Source organism: Arachis stenosperma, chromosome 7 (genome assembly GCF_014773155.1).
Source record: "Arachis stenosperma cultivar V10309 chromosome 7, arast.V10309.gnm1.PFL2, whole genome shotgun sequence".
NCBI classification, from domain to species: domain Eukaryota; kingdom Viridiplantae; phylum Streptophyta; class Magnoliopsida; order Fabales; family Fabaceae; genus Arachis; species Arachis stenosperma.
This window is the reverse complement of record NC_080383.1, coordinates 17,069,955-17,096,297: the sequence shown is the minus strand read 5'-3', so window position 1 is coordinate 17,096,297 and position 26,343 is coordinate 17,069,955. Positions and strand designations below refer to the sequence as shown.

General features: G+C 33.5%; 1 protein-coding gene across 2 annotated transcripts; it reads left to right on the top strand.

The window, feature by feature from the left end:
- Nucleotides 1-18,599: 18,599 nt before the first annotated feature.
- Nucleotides 18,600-25,386, top strand: LOC130940203 (uncharacterized). Of its 2 annotated transcripts, XM_057868273.1 has the most exons (14): nt 18,600-18,671; nt 18,771-18,868; nt 19,329-19,411; nt 19,898-19,955; nt 20,189-20,248; nt 21,086-21,215; nt 21,298-21,527; nt 21,654-21,746; nt 21,828-21,899; nt 22,582-22,614; nt 23,283-23,408; nt 23,611-23,667; nt 23,843-23,938; nt 24,159-25,384. In XM_057868273.1, the coding sequence occupies exons 2-14, from the start codon at nt 18,773-18,775 to the stop codon at nt 24,195-24,197; spliced, it is 1,173 nt and encodes a 390-aa protein (XP_057724256.1). In that variant the 5' UTR covers nt 18,600-18,671; nt 18,771-18,772; the 3' UTR covers nt 24,198-25,384. The 2 variants fall into 2 exon arrangements, with proteins under 2 accessions (XP_057724256.1, XP_057724257.1); XM_057868274.1 differs by lacking the exon at nt 19,329-19,411 and having other exon boundaries at nt 24,159-25,386.
- The last annotated feature ends 957 nt before the right edge of the window (nt 25,387-26,343 follow it).

Here is a 26,343-nt window from a genome sequence, read left to right as displayed (position 1 = left end):
TCTCAGTTCAGAGTCAAGAAGAGCCCACACAGTCAAACTCTAAGTTTGGTGTTGTGAGGCCACAACTAAACTCTAAGTTTGGTGTTAAGACCCCATATCCAAACTCTAAGTTTGGTGTTGGCAACTATACAACATTGACCTGATCACCTTGTGGCTCCATGAGCCACTGTCAAGCTATTGACATTACAGAGCGCTTGTTGGGAGGCAACCCAATTTTATTATCTAATTTTATTTTATTCTATTTTATTGTTATTTTGTGTTTTATTAGGTACATGATCATGAGGAGTCACGAAAAAAATCATAAAAATTAAAAACAGAATAAAAAACAGCAGAAGAAAAAATTCACACCCTTGAGGACGCACAGGCTGGCGTTCAACGCCAGTAAGATGCATCTGGCTGGCGTTCAACGCCAGAACAGAGCATCATTCTGGCGCTGAACGCCAGAAACAAGCAACATTCTGGCGCTGATGCCAGGAATGCCCAGAGAGAAAAACTGCGCTGAACGCCAGTAACAAGCATGAAACTGGCGTTCAACGCAGAAACATGCTTTACATGGGCGTTGAACGCCCAGAATGTGCACCAATGGGCGTTTAAACGCCAGAATGATGCACGAAGGCATTTTACATGCCTATTTGGTGCAGGGATGGAATTCCTTGACACCTCAGGATCTGTGGACCCCACAGGATCCCCACCTAACATATTCCCACCTTACCTCCTAATCCTATTTTTGTGATTTCTCTTCCCCATGTCACACTTCCCAACAACTTCAATCTCTGAATCCCTCTCTTCCCAATGAACACTCTTTCCCAAACCCTTCACCAATCACCTCAATTCCTCTCCCAATTACCTCCCTTCACCATTCACATCCATCCACTCTTCGCCATAAACCCCACCTACCTTCAAAAATTCAAAACCAATTTTCCACCCATTCCCACCCTAAATAGCCGAACACACCATCCCCCCTCTCCCTATAAATACCCTTCCATTATACTTCATTTTCACACAACACAACCCCCTCTTCTCACCCTTGGCCGAACCATCACTTCCCCTTCTCTACCATATTTTTCTTCTTCTTCTTCTTCTCTCTTTCTTCTCTTCAATATTTTAAGTTTGGTGTGGTCTAAGCTTTTTGTTTTTTCCATTACCATCAATGGCACCTAAGGCCGGAGTACCTCTAAAAAGGAAAAGGGAAGACAAAGCTTCCACCTTCATGGAGATGGAAAGATTCTCTCCAAGAGCCATCAAGACCACTTCTATGATGTTGTGGCAAGAAGAAGGTGATCCCTGAGGTCCCTTTCAAGCTCAAGAAAAATGAGTATCCGGAGATCCGACATGAAGTCCGAAGAAGAGGTTGGGAAGTCCTAACCAACCCCATGCAACAAGTCAGAATCTTAATGGTTCAAGAGTTCTATGCCAATGCATGGATCACTAGGAACCATGATCAAGGTATGAACCCGAGTCCAAAGAATTATCTCACAATGGTTCGGGGGAAATACTTGGATTTTAGTCCGGAAAATGTGAGGTTGGCGTTTCACTTGCCTATGATGCAAGGAGATGAACGCCCCTACACTAGAGGGTCAACTTTGATCAAAGGTTGGACCAAGTCCTTATGGACATTTGTGTGAAGGAGCTCAATGGAAGAGAGACTCCAAAGGCAAGCCAGTCCAACTAAGAAGACTGGACCTCAAGCCTATAGCTAGATGGTTGGAGTTCATTCAACGCTCCATCATTCCTACTAGCAACCGATCTGAAGTTACTGTGGATCGGGCCATCATGATTCATGGCATCATGATTGGAGAGGAAGTAGAAGTTCATGAGGTCATCTCCAATGAAATCTACAAAATAGCCGACAAGCCTTCACCCATGGCACGGCTAGCTTTTCCTCACCTTATTTGCCAGCTATGTTACTCAGCTGGAGTTATCATAGAAGGAGACATCCTCATTGAAGAGGATAAGCCATCACCAAGAAAAGGATGGAGCAAGCAAGAGAGACCCTTCACGGTTCTCAAGAGATGCATGAGGAAGCTCATCATCAAGAAATCCCTGAGATGCCTCAAGGGATGCACTTTCCTCCCAACAATTATTGGAAACAACTCAACACTTCCTTAGAAGGTTGAGCCAATGTGGAACAATTAAGGGTGGAACATCATGAGCACTCCATTATTCTCCAAGAAATAAGAAGATCAACAGCAATGAGGGAGGAGCAACAAAGGCAAGGAAGGGACATAGAAGAGCTTAAGGACATTGTTGGACCTTCAAGAAGAAGACGCCACTAGAGGTGGATTCTTCTTTGTTCTTTATTCTTTCTATTTTTCGGTTTTTAATGTTGTGTTTATCTATGTTTTGTGTCTCTACTTCATGATCATTAGTATGTAACCATGCCTTAAAGCTATGAATAAAATCCATTAATCCTTCACCTCTCTTAAATGAAAAATATTTTAATTCAAAAGAACAAGAAGTACATGAATTCCGAATTTATCCTTGAATTTAATTTAATTATATTGATGTGGTGACAATACTTTTTATTTTCTGAATGAATGCTTGAACAGTGCATATGTCTTTTGATCTTGTTGTTTATGAATGTTAAAACTGTTGGCTCTTGAAAGAATGATGAACAAAGAGAAATGTTATTGATAATCTGAAAAATCATGAAATTGATTCTTGAAGCAAGAAAAAGCAGTGAATGGCAAAAAAAAAATTGGCGAAAAAGAAAAAGCAAGTAGAAAAAGCCAATAGCCCTTAAAACCAAAAGGCAAGGGTAAAAAGGATCCAAGGCTTTGAGCATCAATGGATAGGAGGGCCCAAGGAAATAAAATCCAGGCCTAAGTGGCTAAACTAAGCTGTCCCTAACCATGTGCTTGTGTCATGAAGGTCCAAGTGAAAAGCTTGAGACTAAATGGTTAAAGTCGTGATCCAAAAGCAAAAGAGTGTACTTAAGAGCTCTGGACACCTCTAACTGGAGACTTTAGCAAAGCTAAGTCACAATCTGAAAAGGTTCACCCAGTTATGTGTCTGTGGCATTTATGTATCCGGTGGTAATACTGGAAAACAAAGTGCTTAGGGCCACAGCCAAGACTCATAAGTAGCTGTGTTCAAGAATCAACATGCTTAACTAGGAAAGTCAATAACACTATCCGAAATTCTAAGTTCCTAGAGAAGCCAATCATTCTAAACTTCAAAGGAAAAAGTGAGATGCCAAAACTGTTCAGAAGCAAAAAGCTACAAGTCCCGCTCATCTAATTATAATCAATATTCATTGATATTCTAAAATTTATAGTATATTCTCTTCTTTTTATCCTATTTGATTTTCAGTTGCTTGGGGACAAGCAACAATTTAAGTTTGGTGTTGTGATGAGCGGATAATTTATACGCTTTTTGGCATTGTTTTTAGGTAGTTTTTAGTAAGTTCAAGCTACTTTTAGGGATGTTTTCATTAGTTTTTATGTTAAATTCACATTTCTGGACTTTACTATGAGTTTGTGTGTTTTTCTGTGATTTCAGATAATTTCTGACTGAAATTGAGGGACTTGAGCAAAACTCTGAAAACAGGCTGACAAAAGGACTGCTGATGCTGTTAGAATCTGACCTCCCTGCACTCAAAATAGATTTTCTGGAGCTACAGAACTCCAAATGGCGGGCTCTCAACGGCGTTGGAAAGTAGACATCCAGAGCTTTCCAGTAATATATAATAGTTCATACTTCACTCGGAAATTGACGACGTAACTTGGCGTTGAACGCCAAGTACATGCTGCTGTCTGGAGTTAAACGCCAGAAAAACGTCATGATCCGGAGTTGAACGCCCAAAACACGTCATAACTCGGAGTTCAACTCCAAGAGAAGCCTCAGCTCGTGGATTGATTAAGCTCAGCCCAAGCATACACCAAGTGGGCCCCGGAAGTGGATTTATTTACTCATGTAAACCCTAGGAGCTAGTTTATTATAAATAGAACATTTAACTATTGTATTAGACATCTTTTGACAGTTTAATCTCTTGACTGTTTAGTCTTTGATTATTCGGTCTCTTGATCACTCAGGGGGCTGGCCATTCGGCCATGCCTGAACCTTTTACTTATGTATTTTCAACGGTGGAGTTTCTACACACCATAGATTAAGGGTGTGGAGCTCTGCTGTACCTCAAGTTTCAATACAATTACTATTACTTTTCATTCAATTCTCTCTTATTCTTATTCCAAGATATTCATTCGCACCCAAGAACATGATGAATGTGATGATTATGTGACGCTCATCATCATTCTCACCTATGAACGCGCGTGATTGACAACCACCTCCGTTCTACATGCAACCGAGCTTGAATGTGTATCTCTTAGATTCCCTAACAGAATCTTCGTGGTATAAGCTAGATAGATGGCGGCATTCATGAGGATCCAGAAAGTCTAACCTTGTCTGTGGTATTCCGAGTAGGATCCTGGGAATCCGGAAAGTCTAACCTTGTCTGTGGTATTCCGAGTAGGATTCCGATAATGAATGACTGTGACGTGCTTCAGACTCGCAAGTGCTGGGCGTTAGTGACAGACGCAAAAGAATCAAGGAATTCTATTCCAGCAGGAGCGGGAACCAACCAGTGATTAGCCGTGCTGTGACAGAGCGCGTGAGCGTAGTTTTCACTGCGAGGATGGGATGTAGCCTTCGGCCAGTGTGATGCATCCAGACGATTAGCCATGCGAGTGACAGCGCAGAGGACCATTTTCCAGAGAGGATACAAAGTAGCCATCGTCGAACGGTGAACCCCTATACACAGCTTGCTATGGAAAAGAGTAAGAAGGATTGAGTTGAAGCAGTAGGAAAGTAGGCGTTCTTGAGCCATACAGTATCTCCATTCGCTTATCTGAAATTCCCACCAATGAATCTGCATAAGTATTCTATCCCTTTTATTATTTCTATTTTATTATTAATTTTCGAAACCATAAGCAAATTTAATCTGCCTAACTGAGATTTACAAGGTGACCATAGCTTGCTTCATACCAACAATCTCTGTGGGATCGACCCTTACTCACGTAAGGTTTATTACTTGGACGACCCAGTACACTTGCTGGTTAGTTGAACGGAGTTGTGAATTCAACCGGTGCCATAATAATGATTTCATACAAATACAAAGAATATGGATCACAATTTCGTCCACCAAGGGACCTGAGCAAAAATCTGATTCAGAGACTGAAAAGGACTGCAGATGCTGTTGGATTCTGACCTCCCTGCACTCGAAGTGGATTTTCTGGAGCTACAGAAGCCTAATTGGCGCGCTCTCAATGGCGTTGGAAAGTAGACATCCTGGGCTTTCCAGCAATATATGATAGTTCATACTTTGCCCAAGATTTGATGGCCCAAACCGGCGTTCAAAGTTACCCTCAGAATTCCCAGCGTTAAACGCCGGAACTGGCACCAAAGTGGGAGTTAAACGTCCAAACTGGCACAAAAGCTGGCGTTTAACTCCAAGAAGAGTCTCTACACGAAAATGCTTCAATGCTTAGCCCAAACACACACCAAGTGGGCTCGGAAGTGGATTTTTATGTCATTTACTCATCTTTGTAATTCTTAAGCTACTAGTTCCCTATAAATAGGACCTTTTACTATTGTATTTTTGAATCTTTGGATCTGAGATCATCTTTTGATCATTTTGTATCTTTAGATCACTGAGGGCTGGCCTCACGGCCATGCCTAGACCTTGTTCTTATGTATTTTCAACGGTGGAGTTTCTACACACCATAGATTAAGGTGTGGAGCTCTGCTGTACCTCGAGTATTAATGCAATTACTATTGTTCTTCTATTCAATTCAGCTTGTTCTTGTTCCAAGATATCACTTGTTCTTCAACTTGATGAATGTGATGATCCGTGACACTCATCATCATTCTCACCTATGAATGCGTGACCGTCAATCACCTCCGTTCTACCTTAGATTGGGTAGATATCTCTTGGATTCTTTAACCGGAATCTTCGTGGTATAAGCTAGAATTGATGACTGCATTCAAGAGAATCCGGAAGGTCTAAACCTTGTCTGTGGTATTCTGAGTAGGATTCAATGATTGAATGACTGTGACGAGCTTCAAACTCGCGATTGTGGGGCGTTAGTGACAGACGCAAAAGAATCACTGGATTCTATTCCGACATGATCGAGAACCGACAGCTGGATAGCCGTGCCGTGACAGGGTGCGTTGAACATTTCCACTGAGAGGATGGGAGGTAGCCATTGACAACGGTGAAACCCTACATACAGCTTGCCATGGAAAGGAGTAAGAAGGATTGGATGAAGACAGTAGGAAAGCAGAGAGACGGAAGGGACAAAGCATCTCCATTCGCTTATCTGAAGTTCTCACCAATGAATTACATAAGTATCTCTATCTTTATCTTTATGTTTTATTCATATATCATCCATAACCATTTGAGTCTGCCTGACTAAGATTTACAAGGTGACCATAGCTTGCTTCATACCAACAATCTCCGTGGGATCGACCCTTACTCGCGTAAGGTTTATTACTTGGACGACCCAGTGCACTTGCTGGTTAGTTGTGCGAAGTTGTGTTTATGCCATGGTATTGAGTACCAAGTCTTTGGGGCCATTACTAGGGATTATTTGAGTTGTGAAAAGTAGTGATCACAATTTCGCATACCAGCTGCAACTTCAAAGGTTGTATCTAAACTTAATCCTTGCTGCTGTGAATTGTTTTGAACATGGGAACCATTATATATCCTGCTAAAGTGTTTATCTAGTTGCAAGTGAAGTTGTTTGATTAAGTATGCTAATCTGCATAATGCTTGTCATCCATCACCTAGCTGAATTTTGTTTTGTTTCCCATATGCTTGAATAAAAGAGAATTGTTTGAATTAGAAAGTAAATATCCAATGTTGCATAAGTTAGAATGGAAGTTAATGGTGGTGTATGTGTTTGATTAAATGCATAACTCATAAAATAATTGCTGCATAATGTCATTTTCATTGAAGTGTGAGCTAGCTTGCTGTTATAAAGGTTCTTATCAGTAAAGAAAAAGCCCTTGAGAACAAAAATAAAATAGAAAGAAAAGGAAGAAGAAAAAGCCAATGTGGCAAGAAAAACAAAGAATAAAGGCTGGACACCAATAGCTTGGACCCTAGGACACATGCCTGTGGTGTTCTTGTACTAGGATATGCTTGGATAAGTAAATTCTGAGGGGTATTTCAAAACCCGGTCACTTAGATCAACTGATTTGGGATGACCAATTGAAAGTCCACAATAAAGAGCAACCTAGATACAGAACATTTAGTTATCCAAAGAGATGATGGGCATCAATGATCCTAGGAAGAAATAGTGAGCCATGTGTCTGTGGTGGAAATATGTTGAGTAAAAATAAAGCCAAAGGCTACTACTGCAACATTAGACACGAAGCCTCCAAAAGAATAATAAGCTTGTTAAGCAACATGAGAAAATAAAAGTTAGCAAGGGAGCAAGTAAAGAATAAACCTTATAACAGCAAGCTTAGTAAACCTTTGAGGAAAACTATATATTATGTAACAGCAACAATAACTGAGTTATCATTGTCTGCATAAAAACTCCATGAATCAAGTTCTGCTATATGCCTAATAAGGATATGTTTGCTCTTCTTGTTCATTTCATTTTTTCTTAGTTTTGATGCTTGCTTGGGGACAAGCAAGAATTAAGTTTGGTGTTGTGATGACAGGTCATCATATACCCATTTTTCAAGCTAATTTCACTTGTTTTACTAGTCTTTATGCACTTTCTTGCATCCTAAGTAAGCAATTTGGAATGAAAATGCATAACTTCTTTAAATCAAACAACCACCATTAAATTGATGCTAAATCATGAGGTTTGAGCTAAAATTAATTGATTTTTAATGAATTATAAACCTTATGAGTTTAGAGATACTTTGATTGGTTGTTTTGGTTTCTTGTAGGTGAATAAAGGAAGAAAAGAAGAAAAACGTGGCTTAAAGAAGTGTGGCCAAGAAATGAGAAGTGTGGTGCAACATAGAAGGAGGAGGCAAACACTGCCCTCCACAAGAGCACACTGCCCTACAGGAGAGCAACATATTGAACCAAGCCTTGAAAAGCATCACTGCCCTGCCCACAATAAGGGCGGAGCACAATTTGATGCCAAGGACCAAAGGAAGCAAAAACTCTGCCCTGCCCTCCTCAAGAGCAATATCGGGCTTTCATGGAAAATAATTCAAAGGAAATTGCTTCCTAGTGCTTCCTATGGGTTTCGAACCCAAGAGCAAGGAGGAAAGAAGTAGCGCTCAAACACAAGGAAAACAAGCAAAAATTGCCTTGCTTTCAATCTTCAAGAATCGAACACGGCACCATGAGAAAGCAAGGAACTAGACGTTACTTTGTTGCCAAGAAAACCAAGGAAAAAGGAGCAACATGTGCCTCCACCGAGTTTCGAACGTGGGACTTCACCATTGGCACATTGCCCTGCCCTCCACAAGGGCAGGGCAGCATTTCTTGGTGCATGGCGCAGCATCTTGGCACGGCCAGGACTTGAGCACTCGGCCAGCAGCACGCACGCACGGGCAGCACTTGGCGCACCATGACAACTCTGCCCTGCCCTCCACAAGGGAAGGGTAGCATCCTGCAGCATCACATGCAGCATGAGCACGCCATAAAGCCGCATGCACCATTTCCTGCTCTGCCCTCCACAAGGGCAGGGCAGCCTCCTGGAAGCTACTTTCTCATGGGCTGAAAATTGGATTAAAAATCCAATTTAATTCATTTCTTCACTAAATCAAAAGCCCATCCAAATTCCAAAATCCAAGAATAGAAAGTGTATAAATAGGAGATAGTTTGATGTAATTAGGGAGCTTCTTTGGATTTTTGAATTTTTACATTTTGAAATTTCATCTTCTCTGAGAGCTTTGAACTGAGATTTGAGAGAATTAGGAAGGAGAATTGATCTCTCTTCTTCCTCGTTCTTGCTTGAGCACTTTTTACTTTTCTTGTTTGAGTCTTGGGTGTGAAGAATTGAGGAATTTCTGTCTCAATCTCCATTTAAGATCTCTTTGATTACCTCACTGCATAATTGAGTTGAATCCAATTTCCTTTACTGCTTCCTCTTTAATTTCTTGATTAATTGCTTTGTGAATTTGGATCTGGGAAGGCAATTGAGATCTAGACCTTGCTATCTAGTCTCTGGAGTCCTGAGATCCCATTTTCCTTTTGGTTCTTCTGTGAACCCCTGCTGCAATTTAATTTCCCTTTCTGTTTGAGATCTAACAGAACTCAAATCATCTCTTGCTTTGATAATTGTTGCAATTTAATTTCCCTTGCTTGAATTCTGAAATCCCAGTCCTCAAATCCCTTTTCCATTCAAGCAATTTATATTCCTTGCACTTTAAGTTACTGCAATTTACATTTCTTGCACTTTAAGTTTCAGTCATTTAATTTCTTGTTCTTTAAGATTCAGCTCTTTTACTTTCAGTTCTCTTTAATTTCTGCAATTCACCCCTCTCCCTTTACATCTTCTGCTATTTACTTACTGTTGGATACAAAATCACTCAACCAATACTTGATTCGCTTGACTAAATCAACCACTGAACTAAAATTGCTCAATCCTTCAATCCTTGTGGGATCGACCTCACTCCCGTGAGTTTTATTACTTGATGCGACCCGGTACACTTGCCGGTGAGTTTTGTGTTGGATCGTTTTCCACACATCATATATATTCATTTTCATCATCCTCACAGATCATGTTTTTCAATTTTTTTTCTTCTCATCACTCTAATAACGGAGCAGCAGTACGTGACGGCAAAATCAAATCGGCTACTGAAAAATTCGTGGGCACCCCGGCAAGAAGGTTCAGCTCTCGGAGTCCAAGATTCGGCAGCTCTACCTTATTTCCAGAGACATTTTCTTGCAACAGCCAAATTTATGGGATCTTCAATCTCCCATTTAGATTTGTGGTACTCTAACTTCTTGCAATCCCTGACTCAACTGCTTTCTTTCTTAATAACAAGTGAATATGTACACTTTTGTGCATCCTTTACTCTAATGCTTTCTTTCTTGCAATCCCTTTTGTTTCGGTCTTCTTCTTTTCTTTTTGAAGTCGGCATTTGATTGATTTGTTATTGCATTTATTTTTTATTTTAGTTTTTTTAATAATGATTTTATATTCTTTTAATTTGAAAGTGACATTACTATTATATTTTTTAATATTTTTTTAACCATATTTTAAAATCTTGATTTTCATTTCATATCACTTCTCTAGAATCTTATTTTTTCAATACATTATTGACTAAGATTTGATAACTTTTACAATTTATAATACATGGTTTGGTATCTCTTTTTTGAATTTTGATAATGGAATTTGATAAATGTCTTGATTTTAACTCTTTATATGATCTCTTTAGATCTTTATCATTATCATAACCTCAGAAAAAAGAAAATAATATCACCACAAAAGCAAGAAGATGAAGAAACCATGATAGCAATCCTGAATGTAATAATTGAAAGAGAAGGGAGGAATTAAAGAAAGAAGGTGGTGGTTCAGGTTCACATTTCTCCTTAGCTTGCAAAACTTTCTCTGGCATGGTAGTTTTGCTTATGGTGCGTGGTTCAGTTGTGCCTCAAATAAGGTATTTATGATGGATATGAATGAATCCACAAATTGAGACAATTTCATTTCATAAATAACAAAGTAACTAACTCAGATTATTCTTTGTTTTTGCAAGTAGCACAAGTTCCATTAACACTGCCATACCCATTCTGACATTAGTTTATTTTTTATTTTGTAGTTATTAGTTTAGTGCCTTCATTGCCATACTCTAACCCATTCTGACATTAGTTTATTTTTTATTTTGTAGTTATTAGTTTAGTGCCTTCATTGCCATACTCTATTGTGGCATATATTTTGGGTGCATTAAAACATGCAAATGGAATTGAAGGTCGATCAACAATTATTGTAGTTTTCTTTTATTATTATTTGTCTATAAAAGAAATCAAGTTATTGAAAATTTCATATCAAAATATTGTAATCGAAGGATTACTATGGGTTCATAACACGCAGTAAAAGAAAAGAAAGTAATCCTAAAGACCTATTTTGTGCTTAAACTTTATTCCAATAATAAACAATACATAGTAGATCAAATCTAAATACTTGAGTATGTTAGTAAAAATCTTTTTCTCCTTCGATGGTACGAAGGCGCTATGTGTATCCACACCGAGACCAACATTTGCTGTCAACTCTTTGACCAATAGATATCTTATATAAATTGAGAAACCTCTTGCAACTCTTTGCACACCATAAAATTCTTTTCCAAGAATTAGGCTCACATACATTTATGTGTGTAGAGATAAAGGAATAAAATCCTTGTATTTTATTCTCTCTTCTTTCTCATATTCCTCTAATCTTGGCATACATATATATAGTATGAGATTTGTTACTGATTTTAAATTTGAATCTTAATTTAAATTTAAATCATATCTTAAAATTCTAAATTTGAATCCTACAAATTTATGAATCAAATCATAACTCAATTTGAAACAGAATCAGTTAGGATCTCATCCAAATTTAGAATTCAAATTTAGAAATAAAATAACTAATTATTCTCAAATCTCATTTAATATTCTCAATTATCATACTATTATTATATTCTTGGTGCTAGTAAAGAATATAATAATATTTCATTTGAATTAATATAATTATTTATTTGATCAAATCAAAATAATAATTAAATAATTCTATAGCAAAGATTAGAACACTCGTTAGTGTGTGATCCCATAGGTTCAATACTAAGTAGGTAGTAAATTAATCGTACTAAATTTACTAATCAAGGTTGGCGTCTAGCAACACTCCTCAACGACCCGATAGTATGAAGTAACATATTTTTACTAAGAACCTTAGAAGAACAAAGTATAATTCCTTCCATCTTTCCAACTCTTAGTTAACCCTTCGAGTATGGTTTAATTGTCAAACTCTAACTTGTTACCATTATTATAATGAACTGTGAATGACCTAAGAAACTCATTTTTTCATTCATTCAATCCCCTTGGCCAAGGTTTTATTCATCTCAGTCATTATAATCATAGAGTTCAAACTCTTTACCGAGAGTTGACGGATTTTTTATTGACTAATCATTAATTCTACAAGTATTTAAATCATACCCAATGTCCATTCAACTAGCACCCTAGGGTATTAGGTGTCCGGAATCAAAGTATAATAAATACATTGTTAATTACTATGATAGTCGCAGGTCAAAGGAAACTATTACTATGTTCATCTTGAGAATATTCTATTGACAATTATGCGGTAATTATAATCATTAGGAATTCTCAGAGTGAGTCAGTTCAATGGTCATATCTCTGTATGCACCATCTATATATATAATTTAATAAGTGAGATCTATTAATATTCATCAAATGAAGACCATTATATATATATTGATCTTTTCATATTATTAATGTCATTTTTAATAATCATTTTGACCAAGAACAATTTAGATTAAATTATAAAATATTTATCTCTCAATATTATGATCACTGTCACAATGATAAATCTCTAAATTTAATCAAGGATGTTATTATATTAATATTTTAATATAATAACATAACAAATTATTTGATATGTGATTGATTGGATTGTGGTCATACTACTTATTCCCAACAATCTCCCACTTACACGAAAGCCAATCATGATAGATTGGATCTTGGACATACTATTATCACAATAATCTCCCACTTGCACTAGAGCCAATCAATCATGTGTATAATTTTTCAAAGCACATTTGTGTTTATCAAAACTCTTTTGACATTAAACTCCTTAGCTTTTGAGCATATGTGCTTGACCTTTTGTAAAATACATCTAGTGAATAATAAATATCACGTTTTCTTAAAATATGAAATCTCCCACTACAATAGTGTATAATTTTATTTTAAGGACAATCCTTATTGAATATGATTATAAAAAATCTAAGCAACCATTAGATCTATCTTTATAGAATTGTATCATTATACAAATATGCTACTTTTTCAAAAAAGTTGGTTTGACTATCAAACCTTTTGTATATCCTCTATTGAGTGGTATACAATTATAATAAAAATAGTTGTACTCCCACTCTTTCTTTAAGATGGAATCCCTTTTCTAAAAAAAGAGTTTAACCTCTTATTACAGATATTTTGTCATAAGAAGAGTGATAATAAAAATAATCTCATTATTTCTTTAGGATAACCAATAAATCTCATTTATCGAACCTAATATCAAATTTATTGTTGTGCAATCTCTTAACATATATAAAACATCTCCAAACTCTAATGTTCTTGAGTTTTAGCTTATGCTTTTTTCATATATCATATGAGTAAAAAATTGATTTAGTGAAAAATTTGTTAATTTAGCAACATTTTTAAAATGTAGTCCAAATATTTAACAAATAATGATACTCAACTAAATCAAATTTCATGTTTTTTTTAAACATAATAGGGTACATAGAGTACTAATATTTGTGCATTGAGAAAATCTCATTCTCTATTCAATAGAATATCAATTAGATAATTAGAGATTTTACTTTAAGCTCTTATAATAAAAATACTCAATATCTTTATTATTGATCAAACCAATCCTTAAGAACAATTTTGATTCGCATCCTCAATGCTCATATTGAGTTTTTTCAAAAAAGACCATAAACCTTTATCATATTGAGGCCAATTATAAATTGTTTGTAACAAAATAAATCTCCAAAAATGCTTGCAAGAACAATTCTCGCAAAAGTCATTTGTCTGACATTGTAACTTCTAAAGTTGTTTAATTCAAAATATATTGCCTAATACTCTCACTAGTTTAAATAAAATCTTTGATAATCATACTATCTTATTTTAGGCACCATACATCTTCTCAACATGTTCAGTAATAAATAGTGGGTATATCCTTTTGAAATTAGAACTCATGGTTGTCAAAACAACCTATATTATAGTAAAATAATATTTTAGATACTTCACAAGTACTGAGTATTCCATCACCAATTTTATTGGACAATATTATTTCAATAGGATTATCATGTCCATGAAACCCTTTTATACATAAGAACAATTCTCAATGTATAGCCAATTTATTACTTCCAAGTATGCCATACGAAAGATGGACATATTTAAAATTTAAAATATGAAAGTAAATCAAGGAATCTATATTTCTAGCAAACTTATTTAGAATCGTAAATGAGTACCTTGGTTGTCAAGTTGTTACTCATACCTATTCCAAATAAATATGATTAAATTGTATCACATACAATTATAATCCCAAATAATTATCTGGTTGTCAAACAATTATTTAACTGAATTATATTTTATATCCCTAGGTAGTCTAGGTTCAAGCATAAAATTAATTCTCCTTATACATCATCATATGCATAAATAAATTCTATCTTTGAGTACAAAAATTATAGTTGTCAGGTTGCTCCTTGTAAACAAGAGATAAATTTATTTTTGGTAAACTCCTAATTTTTAGGATTCATCTCTATTGTTAGAGATTTTTTTTATCAGTACTCATAGATAAAATTTTATACTCCCAAGTTGTCTAGGTAAAATATAAAATTAAATCCCTAATACATCAAATGTATATACTGATTATTATCTTGAAAATAAAACTCCTGGTTGTCAGACCGCTCTTTATAATCAAGAAAATTAGAAAAACTAATTTCTAAAATTATAGTGTTCAAAACACATCAATCAAATCAAAATTTGATTTTTCATGTACTAACGTTTAGCTTTTAAAATTATCAAATCAAATTTGACCTTTATATATACACTTATATATAAGAAACAAACAAAAGATATTTTGCATCTTATTCCTTTTATTGTGATCAAAATCACAATAAAATTTAATAAATAAATAAAATCAAACAAATTATTTGATTATAAATATAACTTTTATATTAAAAGAATGATAATTTAATTGCAATTAAATAATTAAAATAAATTAACTATTAATTTATTAGAAAACATCTCAATGAAAATAAATACATCACATGCTTAAAAAAATAATTTGAATTAATCTTATTAATCCACAAACTTTAAGAAAATAGGAATAAAAATTTAAACACAAAAAAGTAAAAAATCTGATACAACTGAAGGATTACTATGGGTTCATACGCAGCAGAAGAAAAGAAAGTAATCCTAAAGATCTATTTTGTGCTTAAACTTTATTCCAATAATAAACAATACATAGTAGATCAAATCTAAATACTTGAGTACGCTAGTAAAAATCTTTTTCTCCTTCAATGGTACGAAGGTGCTATGTGTATCCACACCGAGACCAACCTTTACTGTCAACTCTTTGACCAATAGATATCTGATCTAGATTGAGAAACCTCTTGCAACTCTTTGCACACCATAAAATTCTTCTCCAAGAATTAGGTTCACATACATTTATGTGTGTAGAGGTAAAAGAATAAAATATTTGTATTTTATTCTCTCTTCTTTCTCATATTCCTCTACTCTTGGCATACATATGTATAGTATGAGATTTGTTACTGATTTTAAATTTGAATCTCAATTTAAATTTAAATCATATCTTAAAATTCTAAATCTGAATCATACAAATTTATGAATCAAATCATAACTCAATTTGAAACAGAATCAATTAGAATCTCATCCAAATTTAGAATTCAAATTTAGAAATAGAATAACTAATTATTCTCAAATCTCATTTAATATTCTCAATTATCATACTATTATTATATTCTTGGTGCTAGCAAAGAATATAATAATATTCCATTTGAATTAATATTATTATTTATTTGATCAAATCAAAATAATAATTAAATAATTCTATAGCAAAGGTTAGAACACTCGTTAGTGTGTGACCCCATAGGTTCAATACTAAGCGGGTAGTAAATTAGTCGTACTAAATTTACTAATCAAGGTTGGCGTCTAGCAACACTCCTCAACGACCCGATAGTATGAAGTAACATATTTTTACTAAGAATCTTAGAAAAACAAAGTATAATTCCTTCCATCTTTCCAGCTCTTAGTTAACCCTTCGAGTATGGTTTAATTGTCACTCTAACTTGTTACCATTATTATAATGAACTGTGAATGACCTAAGAAACTCATTTCTTCATTCATTCAATCCCCTTGGCCAATGTTTTATTCATGTCAGTCATTATAATCATAGAGCTCAAACTCTTTACCGAGAGTTGACAAATTTTTTATTGACTAATCATTAATTCTACAAGTATTTAAATCATATCCAATGTCCATTCAACTAGCACCCTAGGGTATTAGGTGTCCGGAATCAAAGTATAATAAATACATTGTTAATTATTATGACAGTCGCAGGTCAAAGGAAACTATTACTATGTTCATCTTGAGAATATCCTATTGACAATTATGCGGTAATTATAACCATTAGGAATTCTCAGAGTGAGTCAGTTCAATGGTCATATCTCTATATGCACCATCTATATATATAATTTAATAAGTGAGATCTATTAATTTTCATCTAATGAAGACCATGTATATATATATTGATATTTTCAGATTATTAATGTCCTTTTTAATAATCATATGACCAAGAACAATTTAGATTAAATTATAAAAGATTTATCTCTCAATATTATGATTACTATCACAATGATAAATCTCTAAATTTAATCAAGAACGTTATTATATTAATATTTTAATATAATAACATAACAAATTATTTGACACGTGATTAATTGGATTGTAGTCATACTATTTATTCCCAACAGTAGCACCGTAGCTGAAAATAATGAATATATTTATGTTATGCATTTTTTTTTACTAAAAAGGGTCTATTTGTCATCTTTATCATTGATTGATTAACTATTGTTCTTTAGCTTATTTCTTCCGTTGGGTGGTTAAGACTCGTATGAGCTATATGTTATAAGGATCTGTATTTTATTTTTATCCCTTTTGAAATTATATGATTTGCTTTGTGTATTATGGTATTTTTGAAAGACATCGCAGCCGTAGAAGGTATTAGTTCAAAGTTTTTATGATAAAAAAAAGTGTGAAAAATAACAAATATTGATAATCATGTTGAATACTACCTTTATTCTCTATTTCAGAGCTTTGGTTAGACATGGTGAATAATATTTGGAGTTACTTTTGCTCATGTTTTGATCTGTGAGAGTATGCATTAGAGTATATATACGTTTGTTTTCTTTTCAAATTTATTTTTTTTTATTTGTGATTGAACTTATGTAAAATATAATGATTAATTCAAATAATCAATATATATTGTTGCACGGAGAGGTTTCTTCATTTTATGGTATTATAAGTTCAAATATCTTAGTGATTAAATGATAGATTAAATAACATATTAATTATGTCATTGTTTTTTGGTATTATTGACAGCTTTGGGTGAACCAGTGTGCCAATCTGTGGTGATAATAATATTGAAAAGACTATGCGTGGCGAACCATTCACTGTATGCAATTTTTATGCCTTCCATATGTGCAAGTGTTTCTATGAGTATGATAGGAAGGATGGGAACCAGTGCTATCCCAGGCCATTCACTGTATTCACCATTCTTCATTCATATGTTGCAACTGTGCTAAAGATTTTTAGTATTATAAGATGTTTTAAATATTTAATGAATTACTTCTAAAAAATAGAACCATTGTATTTCAAATGGTTATGCTGTTTTCTTTTACTTTTTAGTCTCTCTTTATATTATATGAGATATTCCAACTGCATAATTAATTGAGAATCAACAGTTTTGGCAGAATTATTTTATTGACTTAAACCTTGACTAAGGATTAAAAACATGTCATTAATAAATAATGGTCCAGTTAATGGAATCCTCATCCTCTTGGTTGATTTTTTTATTAATTTGATTTTAAAATCTTAGTTTTGGATTTCTATTAATTAGTGCTAAAGAGACATTCTATTTTATCATTGTAATTGATTGTGATTTATGGGTCATACTTTTGCTTTAGTTTATTACTTAGTGTCTTATTAATTGATAGGGTTTGATAGTTGATAAAAAATTTCTAAGCGTGTGACTTTTTTTTTTTGTTTAGCAGAGAATCTTGGTGATCGTTTGAATGTTACTTTTTTAGTTTCATTAATAATATTTTTTATCTTCAAATAATATGACTTTTAAAAGTTTATTCTCTAAATATGGTGATAATTATATTGCACTACATTGTAATTTTTTATTAATAGAATTTTGTCATTTTTTTGTAATTTTATTAGTAAATGACATAACAAATCTTTTTTGTTATATTAAGGTAATAATTTGTTCATTAAAATTTTAATTTTATTGTTAAATTTTTTACAAGATTTTAATATTAAATTGTTTTATTCACAATTTTATTATACAATTATATTATAATGTGTTTATTATAATTAAACGGTATTTTTTATTTTTTTTATAAATTCTTGTATTTTTTTAAAAAGTAAAATATATATCCTTATTTTTATAATCTAATTTAATATAAAAAATTCATATTAAATACTTAATTTAGCTGGATTTTAATATTAATTTATTTTCATTATACTTATCATAGCCGTGCATGCACAGGGCACTTCACTAGTTATGACTTATGAACTAAAAAGGGCCAATTTTAAGAGGTTTATTTAGAGTTTTACTTATTATGCATGGTATAAAAGATAAAAATTATTTATAAATGCTTAAATTGCTAGCTCTAAAAAGTAAAAACCGAAGATGCTTCTCAATTGTTCTTGTTCTTGTTCTCAAGTCTCAACTAAAGTTTGCACTTTTGCCACTCTCCTTCTACCTCCAAAGTCCAAACACAAACATACTGATTATTTTGTTGAAGCTGGTTAATTGCTGCTTCTCTGTTTTCAGTTATGGATCCTGGAACAGCTTTGGAGCTCGTTAAGCACGGCGTCACTCTTCTCTTCCTTGACGTCCCTCAGTACACTCTACTCGGCATCGATACTCAGGTTAACCTAAACCTAAATCAAAATCAACACTCCCTATTTTTTGGTTTGTTGATGTTGGGCAATTCGTATAATGTGGATATTCTTAGTTCACAAGAAGTAATTTTATGGTGTATTAGGCTATTGGCTATGCTGAATTACTAGTGCTTCTTTGAGTTGGGAAATGGGGACGAGTAGAGAGATAGATGAAGTGAAATTACCAACTTTTGTGCCTTTTATTCTTTTGTCAAGATTTTTGGATTAAGCGAAGTAGGAAGTGTTGTGCAAATTGATTAGGAGGGTTTAGGAATGCAAAATTTTGCTCCGATTTTGTCACGTATAGTGCAGGAGTGTATTTAATGCTGTATTTTGTTATAGTATCTGAAAATTGAGTGAAACTCAGAAGCTTGTTTGGAAGTAAAATCTGCCTTTATTGGTGCTTTCAAGCATCAAGTCACTCATCGTTTTGTTTTATTATGCTCAGATGTTCTCTGTAGGGCCTTCTTTTAAGGGTATTAAGATGATTCCTCCAGGAATTCATTTTGTCTACTATAGTTCTTCAACCAGGTTTGCTCATGCTTCTTGATTATCCTGGCCTAATTTTTCTCCAAACCCACCTCTTTTATTTTGTTGGTATATGTTGTAACAACAGGGTTTCTGACACCACTCAATTCTCACCAAAATAGTAAAATACCATTATTAATTGAACCCTTTCCCATCATACTTTGCTGTTTCAAATTAGATAAATAAGAATGGCGGGTATGTCTTTGTTTGTTGATGCAATGCTTTTGTAAGAGTTCCCCCTTCTGTGTGTTTATTGTCTTATCTTTCCAATTACAATTGTAAATAATGTCCCTTGTTTAAGACTTCTCTATATTGTTAATTTGTTATGTTTTATGACCATTAAATATTATGCATGAGATATTACTTTTTTGTATAATTTTTTGAATAAATCAATAAACGATGCTTCTTTCCTCTGACATGCTTTTCCAATTGTTCGGTGCATTGTCTATCTTACTTCGGTTTTTTTCCTTATATTTTGGCCTCTGGCAGAGAGGGAAAGGAGTTCTCACCAATCATTGGATTCTTCATTGACGTTGGCCCTTCAGAGGTCAGAAAATCAATAGTTCAATCTCAATATCTGTTAAATCATTCAGTTACATTTACATTATTTTTTTCCATCAGTTTTGTATCAATCCTTTTTCCTTTCTTGTTTGGTCAACTGTCACTTTATCTTGATGCTATAATTTGTACTATACGTATCATATGACAACAGAATCACTTTTGAGATGGAGCAGTGTAACGATGAATTATAACCTTTCAAAATGTGGAACATCCATGCAGGTAATTGTTCGAAAATGGGACAAACAAGAGGAAAGGCTAGTCAAAGTGTCTGAGGAAGAGGTATATGTTTGCTTGACCTTATAAAGACATCAATTCATGTCTGAATTCCGAAATGTGGCAAATAATTATGATTGATATGATTATTTTGAAAGTAGTTGCTTAGTATTTAATTTACACCTTGTTTCTCAACTAAGATCACTTTGAGAAAGTATCCGGAAAACCCATGGATCATTAGATTTACCTTCATAGAACTTCAGCATTCTTATAAAATGCTTTTATCAAATGAAAGTATGCAAACTTTGAGGCAGGTTAACAATGTTTTGAGCTGCCTCATTGATACTTCCAAATCAATGTCTATTATCTCTATGTCTATGTTTTTTTTCCCCTTGTACTTGTTAAGTCCTACATTGCCATAATAGTCTTTATAAGTGCTTGGTCATCTTTTTTTTTTTTATTGGGTGGAGCTGGGCTTATTATGTTAAGATTAATTTAAATTATTGGTTTGTTCTTGTCTGTTGAAGTATGTGGTTTTGTTGAAATGAAAAATGATGGATATCATGCTACAATTTTATGCTAAGGATACTGGTATCTGTGTAAATCAGTGCAATTTTACTTTGTATGTCTTACGCCATTAAAATGTTTGTATGGTGTTAAACAAGAAAGTAAGAAATATCGCTCAAGTGTGTTAATTCTATTGGTTGAAATCCCTGCACTTCCATGTTTGGGATTTTTTTTCAAATAAATATTTTAAATATTTTGTTTACTAGTATAGGTAATTTGGACACTATTTAAATTGTCTCCAAATTACCTATATCGGTAAATAAAATATTTAAAAAAAATCCTCTATGTTTGGTATTTATTTAACTATTTATTTTGTTTTCTCTACTTTTTCTTTAGGAAGAAAGATATATCCAAGCTGTTAAAAATTTGGAATTTGACAGGCAACTCGGGCCTTACAATCTTAGCCATTATGAAGAGTGGAAGCAATTGTCTAATTTTATTACAAAAAGTGTAATAGAACGACTTGGTATGTATTTTCCTTACCGAGGTGTTCTTTCTATTGATAAATAGTTCTTTTATATGGTATGAATTTGTTCATTTATGAGTAGAGCCAATTGGAGGGGAAATTACTATTGAATGTGAAAATGATGTGGTAAGAAGCTCAAGTGCTCAAAAAACACCAATGGAGAATGCACTAGACAAGCAGCTTAAGGAAAGTAATTCTGCAACATCTGTTGGCGAGTCTCAGAGGAAGGGCTGTTACTATACATCTATTCCCCGTGTTGTAAAATGCAAGGGGATTAGTGGACAGGACCTTACTTCTTTGAATCTTGACAAGGTAGATATACGGAACTTCTGTTCTACGAAAGTAATTGTGAGAAAAGGGTTATCAGTAATTTAATTAACATTTTTATCCTGTCATTTGCTGACTTTTGTATATGTTTTTCTCTTGGTTTGCAATCAGACACAATTGTTAGAAACTTTACTGGCGAAAGAATATGGATGTTCTGAAGGCTTGCTTCTTGGAGAACTGCAATTTGCATTCATTGCCTTTCTGGTATTTTTATGACTAAACACAACTTCTTTGGAAGTCTAGTGATATTGTCAAAATCAAAATGACATTCTGCAATGCATGCAGATGGGTCAATCACTAGAAGCATTTTTCCAGTGGAAGTCTTTAGTTAGCCTTTTTCTTGGCTGCTCCGAAGCAGTAAGTATGATGTTCCAGTTCTACCTACTCTTAATAGTGCATGCATACACTCTTGTACTTTCTGCACAGGTCTGAAACTTTCCAGTTCCTTTTTGTATTCCTGTGCTATTTTTCACGAGAAAATGAAATTGAACTGCTGATGCTGAAAACTGGATTTTATTTATTTAAATATAAATGTTCAAAAAACTACGAAATGTCTGAGACTTGCCATTATAGTGTACTTCAACAAACTAGTTATAACTGGTCTTCTGCTTTAATAATTACACCAATCCCATTCTTCTGTCCTGTTTTACAATATGAACATTAAGTCAAATTGTTCTGTGAAATGTTATATGCCTTCTGTGCCTTGTTTTTCATGTGAGCTGTGTTAGATGCCTCTTAAGTCTTTCAATTTGGGTTGAACCATTTCTTAAGGTCTTCCTTCTACCTCTGAACCCGTGGGCTTAACATCTGTTGCTGGCATGTTCCTCTCATATTTAGTTGTGTGTTTTGAGCTACACAATAGATTTGTAAATGATGAGAGTAACCATTTTCTTTTGTACAAATATTACTATGCTAGTTTTTCCGCTATGAAGATTTTTTTCTGCTTTCTTGGGGAACCCCCCCCCCCCCCCCCCACTCTCTCTCTCTCTCTCTCTCTCTCTCTCTTTTGTGGGCATTGACTTTGTGTAACTTTTTGCAGCCTTTCAAGACACGAACTCAACTATTCACAAAGGTAACCTTTATAAATGCATTTATCTTTTTTTTTTTTTAATTAATTCCGTTTTGGTTAAAACAAAGTCCTGGAATTCTGTTAACTTCACTCTATAAAAAATGTGAGATGCAATCTTAAATCCAATGTCATATTATTCATCGAACTCTTGTCTATGTTGAAATCAGGACTTTTGGCTTCACATAATTTTGGGTGTTGGAAGATGAGTGCTAGGGAAAATAAAATAAGATCTGTTGAATTGACATTGTTTATATGCATTTTTGTACTGGATCTGAGAGAGAATTGTGCAGCAAATTGCACTGGTTGTGATGCTTGTATGTATGCAGACAGCTGTCATCGGAAAAGATCTGCAAATCACATACTTAAAATAAGGGGGAAAAAATAATGATTGGCAAAATTATTCAAGAGTGAAGTGCTCCAAATAATCCAAGTATATTATTGTCCTAATGTTCAATACATGACAACTTGGAACACCTAAATTGATGTTATTTTGGTAGATGGCATAATGTAAAATTTTATTCCGTAGGTGGTACAAGTTATTGCTCAACTTTTATACAAAAATTCATATAACTGTTTTTGTGTGCCTGTGTTTTTCAAGTTTTGATTTAATGATGGTGTTTAATCCTTATGCCTAACCTCGTTTTTTTCTCTTTTTCTCACTGTACTTTTAGTTCATAAGAGTCATCTATTATCAACTGAAGTACGGACTACAGAAAGATCGCATTGATGAATCAGGACCATCATTGTTGGATGATTCTTGGCTTTCTGCTGATAGCTTTTTGCACCGTCTCTGCAAGGTATTTTGCTGATGCCACGAACTCCGAAATCTCGTTAAAATTTTGATCCATTACCTATTTGTTTTTATCATGTTATACACGCACCAATCTTTCAGTTTATGCTATTTGGTCATTGTCACTCTTATCACGATGCAATTTTTATATTGTATGCTTTCCTGAATTCGGTGTAACAAATGGTTTTTGTCTATATTTGGAACTGCAGGATTTCTTTTCATTGTTGGAAGATGGGACAGTCGTAGACGGGGATCTTTTATCTTGGGTATGAACATTGAAACTAGGCCTTCAACGTTTTAGTTAAGCTTAACCGTTGTCTTTGATTCTAAGTCAACCATATGTTTTGTCGGTCTTAAACTTCAATCCAGCCTTACAGCATTTGCTGCTAACTGCAATACTTTTGGTGAGACATACTGAATTATAGTCTCTCTCTCGTGTAGGCAAGAAAATTTAAGGAGCTGTTGGAGAACAATCTAGGGTGGGAGTTTCAGCATGGTAGTGCTATTGACGGAATGTATTTTGAAGAGGACGATGAGGTTAGTCTATGAGTCTTGGTTTTTTGTACTCTGCATAATATGTGTAGAAAAATTCTTGAATGGACTCGAGTCTAAAAACTCGTAAAAAAGTTGGTAGGATCCACATATAAGTAAATTTGTCGGGCCCTTTTTACGTCCGCAATTGCGCTGACAAGATTTGTGATCATGCAAGAATGTCTTTGTCTACTGTTTTTAATCTTGAATGGTTGTTATTTTGCAGTTTGCTCCTCAAGTTGAGATCATGGATGATGAGGCTTGAGCTGTTTATTAAAGTGGATCATTAACTCTCAGTTTAGAATACAATGCATTTGGAAATTAAAGCATGAAGTATCATGCTTTTTGTGCCCTATGGCCAAGTTATTGTCATGGTTGATCCCATTCTCACATTGTACAGTTGAACATATGTAAATGCACTTCACCAAACAATAGAAACTCAGCTTAGAGCTTACAAGAGTTCACGTGCACTTCCAGCTTCCATTGTGCCTAAAGTCAACGGCACCTAAGGTACAAAGAGAAGAACACAAGAAAATTATGGTGCGTTTTTATTTTCTGTGTTTTCTGTTTTTTGGATTTTTTAATGAAAAAAGTGAAAATGATAAAATTTTGTTTTCTGTTTTCACCTCCTATTTTTATTTTTTTCTTCACAAAATTTAAAAAATAGAAAACAGAAAATGAAAACGCAAACAAAATTTTTAATTTTCCAGATAATTTTCTAACCGCCATAACACATTTTGCGGAGTTGAAAACCGCTGCAAATCCATAGTGATATTTTCGTTCGGCATTTTTAAATTCCTAAGATATTATATACGTATTTATTATTCTATTTATTTTAAATTTCTTCATATAATTGTAGATAATTTTAAATTGTTAATTATCTTTTGTATTTCTTTGTATATTATTTATTCTCAAATAGTAATTCACCAATTAAACCAATAGCTTGTAAGTTGTGACCTAATAATTCAACCGATTCAATTATCAATTTAATTCTGATAACAATGGCACCAGAATGTTGATAATCATCACACTTGGTAAATTAATCTAATTCAATTTGTACTTAAATTTTGATTGATTTAAATGTAGAAACTTGCAACTAAAAATCTTCTAAGTTCATCATCCTTCCTTCGGGATTTTGACATTTTCACACTTTTTAAGAAAATTACAGACATGGCTTCAACCAAAATGGATGCTTTAATATAGATTGTCCAGGGTTTGTTCAAACAACTCATGAACAATATCTTGGGTCAGTGGTGGTCTGGTGGATAAAACATCTGTTTATGAAGAAGACACAACAGAGAAGGCTTTTTCTATTACAAAAATAATTTTGCCACACTTCAACTTTTTATTAATGATACAATCCTTTATATGGGAGCAAACTTGAGAGATGTTACTATGTTTTATATTTCTCAGATATTTTTAAAGATTTGTATATTTCGCTTAAATAAAATTTTGAATTAATGTTATGGGACAGGGTAATACTACTCTTTAATTAATAAAATTTTATTGTAAATGTGTTTGGTATTAAGAGTAATATGTTTAAGTCTCTCAAATTATTATATGCATTAATCATTACATTTTTGTCATTATATATTATATTAATCAAAATAGTTAACCAAATAATAAACACGAGTTAAATTATTTCTAAATATGAGTTAAATTTAGAAACTAATATTTAGTGAAAATAGTTAGATTTATTAAAACCTATACTAATCAAAGTGACTCCTATATCCAGAGATCAAACGAGTGTCAACCCATATGTCTATTGTCATTACATAAATTTTGACTTTGAACTTTGTAACTCTTATTAGATTTTAATTTTTATAAAATTTATGTTTTGATATAGTTTTATAATTCTTGTAACCACGAAAAAAAATAAGATAAAGTTTCACAGAAGTTGCATAAAGGAACTCTTTCTAGGCATCCAACTATAAATGATAATTAAATTTATATGTGAAGAGGATATATAACATATAATGCTTATTAAAACAAAGTTGATGGATGCATATGCAGGACCACCAAATGTTTTCTAAATAAATTCAAATTACGAAATAGCTGCACCTAATGATAAGCTTGCACAATCTTGCAAAGATAATGAGGATTGGTCTATTTATTCATGTTAAATCAAGAAGCTTTGTTTTGAATTAATTAATAAATTAATGCTGTTACAATCATTGTGGTCTTTTCTTCTCCAATAATACAAATTATTGCATTCTATGTATTTTTGGTATAAAAGTTCATTGGAATTTAACTAGCTAGTCTGACTTAAGTTGAATTGATTCATTATATTATACAAGAACTAGCAAATATAACAAGATTGTATGATTATTTCAAAACATTATCTACTTCCAAACTTTTTTAATAATGGAATTGTATTATTTTAGTCTGGTCATCAACATCTAATTAATAAT

Excerpts from the sequence above, each read along its gene's own strand:
- LOC130940203 (XM_057868273.1), top strand. The coding sequence starts at position 18,773 with ATGGATCCTGGAACAGCTTTGGAGCTCGTTAAGCACGGCGTCACTCTT. Across the intron at positions 23,409-23,610 it reads TTTTGCACCGTCTCTGCAAG|GATTTCTTTTCATTGTTGGA; the intron begins GTATTTTGCTGA and ends TTGGAACTGCAG. Across the intron at positions 23,939-24,158 it reads ATTTTGAAGAGGACGATGAG|TTTGCTCCTCAAGTTGAGAT; the intron begins GTTAGTCTATGA and ends GTTATTTTGCAG.